Source organism: Orbicella franksi, chromosome 7, assembly GCF_964199315.1.
Source record: "Orbicella franksi chromosome 7, jaOrbFran1.1, whole genome shotgun sequence".
NCBI classification, from domain to species: domain Eukaryota; kingdom Metazoa; phylum Cnidaria; class Anthozoa; order Scleractinia; family Merulinidae; genus Orbicella; species Orbicella franksi.
Genome location: NC_138151.1, coordinates 13,120,796 through 13,129,252, shown reverse-complemented (window position 1 = coordinate 13,129,252; position 8,457 = coordinate 13,120,796). Strand labels below are relative to the sequence as shown.

General features: G+C 41.5%; 1 protein-coding gene across 2 annotated transcripts in view; it reads right to left on the bottom strand.

The window, feature by feature from the left end:
- Positions 1-8,033, bottom strand: part of LOC145493788 (dynamin-related protein Dyn2-like) — an 11,307-nt gene extending 3,274 nt beyond the window's left edge. Inside the window, exons 1-7 of one of the 2 annotated variants that reach the window (XM_081473252.1) lie at positions 7,605-8,033; positions 4,871-5,331; positions 4,427-4,759; positions 2,484-2,698; positions 2,170-2,364; positions 719-854; positions 28-488 (exon numbers count right to left, since the gene is read on the bottom strand). In XM_081473252.1, coding sequence (XP_081329378.1) covers positions 28-488; positions 719-854; positions 2,170-2,364; positions 2,484-2,698; positions 4,427-4,759; positions 4,871-5,315 — 1,785 coding nt within the window. In that variant the 5' untranslated portion in view covers positions 5,316-5,331; positions 7,605-8,033. Of the gene's footprint in view, positions 1-27; positions 489-718; positions 855-2,169; positions 2,365-2,483; positions 2,699-4,426; positions 4,760-4,870; positions 7,585-7,604 lie in introns of those variants that run through there. The other variant, XM_081473253.1, reaches the window with a different exon arrangement.
- Positions 8,034-8,457: the final 424 nt, after the last annotated feature.

Below are 8,457 nucleotides of genomic sequence, written 5' to 3'. Positions count from 1 at the left end.
CCATATGATCTCGTGCTGCATTCTTACCTTGTGATTGGCAAACGAATCAGTCTTGCTACGAGCCTCATTCATCTCGCTGACCAGTTGGTCAGGGTAGAGTTTCTTCCCGAGGTCCTTCATGTGACTCATCATCTTTGACATCATGCTCGGATGAAACTTGTTGTCTCTTGTTAGGCAGGATTCCCAGAGGCTCATTTCGTGAGGCGTGGGGACTGGTGCAAACACCACGTCAATGCTTTTCTTCTGCATTTCAAGAAACTGTCGGATGAACTGAATGGTCTGGTCGCGTTTGGTGTCAAATATTTTGTTCACAACTTTCGCCTCGATCGCTTGTTTGAGGGTGGGGAACTTGGACAGGCTGCGTTCGATGGTCTGTTGAACTATGCTCCGTAGAGTTTCCTCGACCTTTTGAACAAGAGTCTCCGATATGGGCAGCAGTTGATCAACAGGGCTATTGACTTGAACCGGACTGCCTTCAAAGTTATATCCTACCCAGAAAATAGACTATATATCAGTCATAAAATAACATACGTACTGCCTGAGTTATAGCATAAAAGATTTATTGCCTATTTTGGTTAGAAGATGAAAACATGTCACATCATAGAAGAAGCTTTTATTGTCTCAGTGTGCCGCGCCCGATGAAAAATTATCTCACTGAGCACAAGACATCCGGCCAACACGCTATGAAGGAGTGTGAAGGTAGTCTAAGCGGTTTTACCTGTATATTTCTCGTAGAGTAGTTTCTGCAGGAGTTGACTGTTTTCACTGCTCTCCCCTAGTGGGGCAGTCGCACCTTCCAATTTCCCTTGCTGTTTTTTGATGTCATCATCGTTACGCATGGCAAGAGGATCCAACTAGAGATGAAAGATAAATTTAATCATGACTTAAATAATAGTGACTGTTAGGGATTCTCTATTTCCCAATTCCTCATAATTGACTTTGTTTGACCCCAAAATTTTCCTTAAACTATTATTTTTAGAGGCTCTTGGGAGGTCTGCATATTCTCAAGAGTAATTCACTACAACAGTTTATAATCGCGGGAGAATGTTGCACACATAGATCTGAATATTATGACTTTTAATTTATAATGATTTCAAGCAACTTTTTCGTGGTTTCGAGCGCCTACTTCATCGACAAATTTAAAAGTGTTCCACAGTGTATTAACGCTAATAAAACTTTGGAATAAAATTGTTAACATTATCAGGCATACGTGGTTAGTACAAGAGTACAAGAGCGAGTAAAGTTGTTGTTGTTGTTGTTGTTGTTAAGATTTTCAAAAAAACGCGTAAAATCGAAAATTGTTCTGAATTTACTATGGAAGTGATGTTGAGAAAAAGTCTCCTTCCCAAGAACACGAAAACACAAGCCAACAAAAATTTCATGGCTTCAAAACATAACTTCAATGCACATTTTGGTGTCTTCAAGTTTGGGGCAATTTCTTTAAAATAGTGTTCTTTTCTTTGTCCATTTAATTTCATTAAACAAAGCGCATGGTTTGAAATGTTTTCGCGATTTCTTCGAAATTAAACATACAAAATTTTATTTATTCTGGCATATTCCCAATGCCATACATCGTAATTTCAGAAATGTGCATCAGCTTTCCTATGACAGATCTGGTTCATACAAAATTCATGCTTTACTGATTTTCATTTTTTGGGGAAGTTTGGCAAAACGCTAATTGAAAATGCTAGGTATGGTCCAGAAAACAACTGTTGCGAATCACCTTTATTTCATGTGTTACGCGTCCGCTTTTCTGAAACGACTGTTACCGTACAATCGTGTTTTAACCATCCTAAAGGAACAGCTACCCGAAAGTACCGGCCACTTTTGCCTGCTAAATTCGAAGGTAACGGGACCGTTACTTTCGGAATTCTACTGTAAGTTACTGGCCTCGTTTCGCCAAACAAACAAGTCGCCCTATCTCTTGAGTCCCTCCTTCCCCCGCCCGCTCTCCCGCCCCCAACCAGGGAGGGTGAGAGGGGGTTAATTGAGGATTTACAATTATGTTAGTGTTGACTGAATGAACTTCAGTTTCGTGATGATTTGTAAGTATATAGTGACCTCAAAAATTTGCTCAACGAATCATCTCTCTTATCTCAAAGTCTCTAGATAAAAGACATTCATGGATTGTAACAGTTGTAACGCAAGTTATACAGCAGGTTCTCTTACCCTAAAAACATTTTCGCAGAATGAATTAAATAGCTGCCTCACGTTCTCGCCTCCTTCCAGGTCGAAAGTATTGTTAAAGAGAAGTTCGTGTAGCTGTTTGATGAGGTTATTCTTTAGCTTCATCGCAACCGCCCCTTTTCCCTCATCCGACTCAGGGACTTCGCTGTCCTCAAGTTCTTTAAGCTCTTCATCGACCTATTTCGATTAAAAAACCATGTAACATTGTTAATTTGTAAGTAAACACCGGAGGGGTGCATAGGAGACTAATGGTTAGGAGGATAAGTTCTGGAGTTGTGGCCGCGCCATTTGTTTACCTCTACTTCTCTTTTTCTCATTGTTCGCACCAGAATTGGAATCTCCGTGGCCAATTTTTCGGCCAGTAAAGATATCATGGTGTCCATTAATCGATCAATGCCACACACATGTTGGATATCGCTGTACTGTGGGTGATTCGCGAACCACTCTTTCTCCTTTATACGGGTCATTTCAGCGTCCCAGTCCTTTTCTTTCGGATCTGTACCATCTTTGCCTGGGTTGTTAAGGTCAAATAAAGAAAATAAATACCTGATGCCTGTGGTATCGAGTTTAAGATTTATACAAAACACTCCAGGCAATCGGAGATCTACGAAAAGTCATTTGCAACAGAGTTCCCAATGTGCCAAGTAAACAGTTTTTCCGCGCTTTCTATCAAGTTATTGATTGATTTTTTTTACTAGTAGTTCTGATAGGTTTGTCACGGTTCTTTCGCTTCAGTGATTGTCATTGTGATTACCTCGGTTTATTTTGCACAGCAATCAACATAATATCTTAGTAAGGACAAAGTAAAGGGTAGTAGCAGAAGCAGTAGCAGCGGCAGCAGTAATAGCAGTGGTGGTTGGAGTAGCAGTAACAGTACTAGTAAAAGTAGTGGTAGCAGTGGCAGTGGCAGTAGCAGCAGCAGCAGTAGCAGTAGCAGTAGCAGCAGCAGTAACAGTAGCATTTAAAGTAGCAGTAGCAGCAGCAGTAGCAGCAGCAGCAGTAGTAGCAGTAGCAGCAGTAGCAGTAGCAGTAACAGTAGCAGTAGCAGCAGCAGCAGTAATAGCAGTGGTGGTTGGAGTAGCAGTAACAGTAGTAGTAAAAGTAGTGGTAGCAGTGGCAGTAGTAGTAAAAGTAGTGGTAGCAGTGGCAGTAGCAGCAGCAGCAGTAGCAGTAGCAGTAGCAGTAGCAGTAGCAGCAGCAGTAACAGTAGCATTTAAAGTAGCAGTAGCAGCAGCAGTAGAAGTAGCAGCAGTAGTAGCAGCAGCAGCAGTAGTAGCAGTAGCAGCAGTAGCAGTAGCAGTAGCAGTAACAGTAGCAGTAGCAGCAGCAGCAGTAATAGCAGTGGTGGTTGGAGTAGCAGTAACAGTAGTAGTAAAAGTAGTGGTAGCAGTGGCAGCAGCAGCAGCAGCAGTAGCAGTAGTAGTAGCAGTAGCAGCAGCAGTAACAGTAGCATTTAAAGTAGCAGTAGCAGCAGCAGCAGCAGCAGTAGCAGCAGCAACAGTAGTAGTAGCAGCAGCAGTAGTAGCAGCAGCAGCAGTAGCAGTAGCAGTAGCAGTAGCAGTAACAGTAGCAGTAGCAGTAGCAGTATCAGCAGCAGCAGTAGCAGTAGCAGTAACAGTAGCAGTAGCAGTAGCAGTAACAGTAGCAGTAGCAGTAGCAGTAGCAGTAGCAGCAGTAGCAGTAACAATAGCAGTAGCAGCAGCAGTAGCAGTAGCAGTAACAGTAGCAGTAGCAGTAGTAATAGCAGCAGTAGCAGTAGCAGCAGCAGCAGCAGGAGTAGCAGTAGCAGTAGCAGTAGCAGTAGCAGTAACAGTAGCAGTAGCAGCAGGAGCAATAGCAGTAACAGTAGCAGTAGCAGTAGCAGCAGTAGCAGCAACAGCAGCTGTAGCAGTAGCAGTAGCACCACCACCAGCTGTAGCAGTAGCAGCAGCAGTAGCAGCAGCACCACCACCAGCTGTAGCAGCAGCAGTAGCAGTAGCAGTAGCAGTAGCAGTAGCTGTAGCAGTGGCAGTAGCAGTAGCAGTAACAGTAGCAATAGCAGTGGCAGCGGCAGTAGTGTTAGCAGTAGCAGTAGCAGTAACAGTAGCAACAGCAGTGGCAGCGGCAGTAGCAGTAGCAGTAGTAGTAGCAGCAGCAGTAGCAGTAGTAGTTTCAAATCATTCAGGGAGTTTAACTAAAGTAGTTTTCAGACTTATTGAAGAAACGTTCTTCGCTCACAGTACAAATTTCAATTTCTTACCCCGAAGCACAATAAAGCGGTTATCCTCCAGGGTAAAGCTTGACCCATTTAAAGCCACCCTTTTACCCATGTCATCACTTTCTCTCAGCTTGTCTGGTTTGGTTAGAGCGCAGATGGTACGGGTCCTAAAATCTGCGGCCTTTTGCATGACAAGGTTTATTGCACTGTCGCCTGTGGGGTCCCCTACTTCGGACACTATCACGATAATGCTGTTTGTATTCTTCTCGATGTAATCCAACACTAAACGCTGAGTCACGTGGTTCATTCGCGGGTCGTCGTTGGCGAAGTGGGCGCCGGGAAGGTCGACCAAGGTGAGGGTCGTGAGTTCGGGGCCTGGAAAAATTGATCAAAAGTAACAGTTGTTAGCCTGCTTAGCTGGCCGGATTTCATATGTAAGTGACAAAGAATGAAAATGAACAACATCAAATTTATATAACAGCTCACCTTGTAGAGTAACATTGACCGGGGTCTTTGATATCGGAGTTCCCTCCTCCTTGGGAAGTTCACCTGAAACCTTGTTAAGAAAATCCTCTACTACATCATCCGTGGGGTCCTCTACAGCTCCTCCTATATCCGGTCTCTTATCGCATTTCACTTCTACCATTCTTTTTGGGCCATTCCGTAGATTGAGTATTATGGGATATGTGGTGCGTGCCTGCAGGGTATTAGCCGTTTCATTTCGGCGCATTGGGAGAAGATATCGACCGATCAGTCGGTTTATGAGCGTGGTCTTTGCCATGTTTTGTCGACCGACCATGACTAAGTGCGGAATGTTGAAGGTTTGTCGCAGAGTCTCGTTGCTTAACATGCTTTGAATAAAATCCAAAACAACTCCAAAGTCGCTACTTCGGCCATACTTGGCAACGGGTGTCTCAACTATACCTGACATTCTTTTCTGACTGTTTCTGCAATGTTGGAGACAAACAAGCAAACAAACAAAAAACTTAAGTCATCTGAAAAAAGACCAGATACCCACAAACATTGATTGGAGGTAGCCTCGTGATTAGTGCGCTTGTCTCCGGATCAAGCGGGGAGGGAGGAGTAGAAATACCCCTAGTCGCTTCATGATACAGAAACCGGGAAAACCTCCGGCCGGATGGGGCCACTTGGCTCGTATGCAAACTCAGCCTGCTTTCCTTACCTACCACAGGCATTGAGCAGTCCCTATGGAAAGCCATAACTGTCTTGTGTGATTGTTTATCATTATTTGGTGTGGTTTCTTCATTATGTGTTGTAGTTACTTCATTACGTTGTGTGGTTTCTTCATTATGTGTTGTAGTTACTCCATTATGTTTTGTGGTTTCTTCATTATGTCCTGTAATGTAGTCCTGACGTGATGTGTTTTTATCATGATGTGGTGTAATAACTTCATTACGTGGTGTGGTTTTATCATGATGTATTGAGGTTGTTAAGTTACGTTTTGTGCTCTTGTCATGATGTAATGTGGTTACGCTGTTATGTTGTCTGGTATCTTCAATATGTGGTTTGATCATTACGTGATGTGGTTTCGTCTTTATGTCTTCTTGACCTTACTTCCAACACCAAGCTCTAGTACCCAGGCTTTACTCGCTAACACGAACTGGTGAAACCGGTTTTTAGATGGGTCCCAGCTACTTCTCTTCCCCGGTGTTAAAGACAACAAAATGGCGGGAACAAGCAACGACATTTTGTCAACTATACTTGATAAGATGCACCTTTATGGAGGGGGAATTGGGACAAAAATGTGCAAATAATGATAAACAACCACATAAGTTAGTTATGGCTTTCCATAAGTCCCTTTTATGTTCCTTAAATGAGCACTTAAAAGTTGGGAGAAATGCTATGTTGCCAAGCCATCTCGCTGTCCTTTTATAATTAGGTATACCAAGTCCGGTGACGAAATCAACAAATAAATCAATAAATTGAATCTATTACTTGCATCTTACCTTTTAGCAACTGCGATTTACGCCCTGAACATAATCCTGGGGATATCTATGATTTTCAAGCCACGAATTTCCACAAGCGAAGATTATAATATACCATAGTGGCAAACGATGAAATACAGAACATTTTCTAAATTGCACCGCCAGCTTTTTTTGCAACAACTGCTAAGCTTTTCCATGATTTAATTCCTAGGAAATGTAAACTTTACCCATAGAACCAACCAGATAGTTTTGGTTACTGAGCCTCGTTTCGTAATTTAACTTACTCATACGCTCGTTCCACCTTGTTTCCACTCGTACGAGCCGTACACAAGTCTCAACTATTGACTGATATCATGGAGTTCCATCTTACAAACAATCCTACTTGGGTGTGGGAAAATTCCCTGGGTGAACTCAAGGATGGACTCCTTGTTGTTTTGGGACGAGGGTCGGTTGTTACAACTGTTTTGAAGAGCACTGATCCTTTGCAAATACGATAACTTACTATTCCTAAAATATCGAATGATTTTACTCAGTCTGCAACCTATTCCGGCTCTTCAAAAGGGTTTATATTGAGGGAATATTCCAATGGCCCGCCTGGCAAATTGGAATCCCGTAAGCGAAATTAGTTAAAGATTGCCACGTCATGTACAGATTATATTAGTGAAGAAGAAACAAGAAAGTCAAGAAATAACAGGAACGACACTCAAACCGAATGAACTCAGCGGCCTCGAGATCAGTTAAAGCCTTCTAGTTGTGATTTAAACTTCCTTTATCTGATTCTTTATGCAGCTGAATTTTTACACACTCTTTCAAGCTTTCACTTGCTGCGCGATGCAAATTGTAGTTTTGAGTATTTTGTAAGTATCATTTCAACTGCGACGAGCTAATATGACAGGGTAATATGGACGACTGATACGTATACTTATTCCTTCGCTAAATTTTGATCTCAAACTGAGTGAATGCTAATCGCTTAAATTATTAAAATTGCAACATCACGATCGAAGGATCTCGAATTCGCTATGTATAGGGCTGTAAACTTTACCATTTTATCCTCCAAAACATTCGCGATGGCCCGCACTAATACTGTCGAGTTAAGGTTTCAACTTGACTTTCATAGGACCGGCTAGTTCGGACTTTTTTAAACAATAACAACTCTGAGCAATGTAATTCCTAACATTCAATTTGTGTATTTCAAAGAGAAGTGAAAACATGGTCGCATGCCATGCCTGTTACTTATTCTGAAGCGAAACCTTTCACATATGAAAATTAAATACCTTGTTTAGATTTAAGCCGGCGAACTGGTAAACTTTGCGAACCGATTCAGTCTTGCAAGGCAGCGCTCTTCTTGCGTTTTTCTCAATCCAGAAGACCACCTGAAAAACGCTATCTCCTTCAACCAAGAATCTTCACTCTTTCCGATTTCGCTATTTAAATCGATGAAATTTGCAACAATCGTCCTTCTCTTTTATCTTTAAATACCCGGTAACGTTTTGCAGCTTTCTCGGAAAAGCAGGCTTGGCTGGACAACGAATGAAAGCGAGGCTTGAACAAATAGGTTACTTTGTCCTCTGCAATTGGCTACTTTCGTTGACATACTTTCAAAAGCTATCAATAAGCTAGTTTTTGAAATGACAATGTTTGCAAGGTGTCCTCCAAGTCATTGTTTGTCATAATTTTTATAAAGTGATTTTACTGACTTACTCGGGGATACCATGGATTTTAAAACTTGCCAATTCCCTAAATCTAATAAGCACTTTTTAATTTATTTCACAAGTCAAGTATAATCATAGTTACATAAAAATAGCCTTTTACCTCAGGAAATTATAGATTAAACGTGTCAGAAACCACGAAGAAAACGCTAAAACTTCTCCAGTCAAACAATATATATATATATATATATATATATATATATATATATATATATATATATATATATTATTTCTTTGTCCTCTACTATTGTCACTATTTGCCGAGAAAAGTTGTAAACTGACTCCGTTGTCGTGTGGGTGCCATATTCAGAACATTACCTGTTATGTTGAATCAAACAAAATTTATCATTTATGCTAATTTTTCGTCGGCAACAAGAAAGCAACAGTAATATTCCTGTAATTGCATGAGCATTCTTCT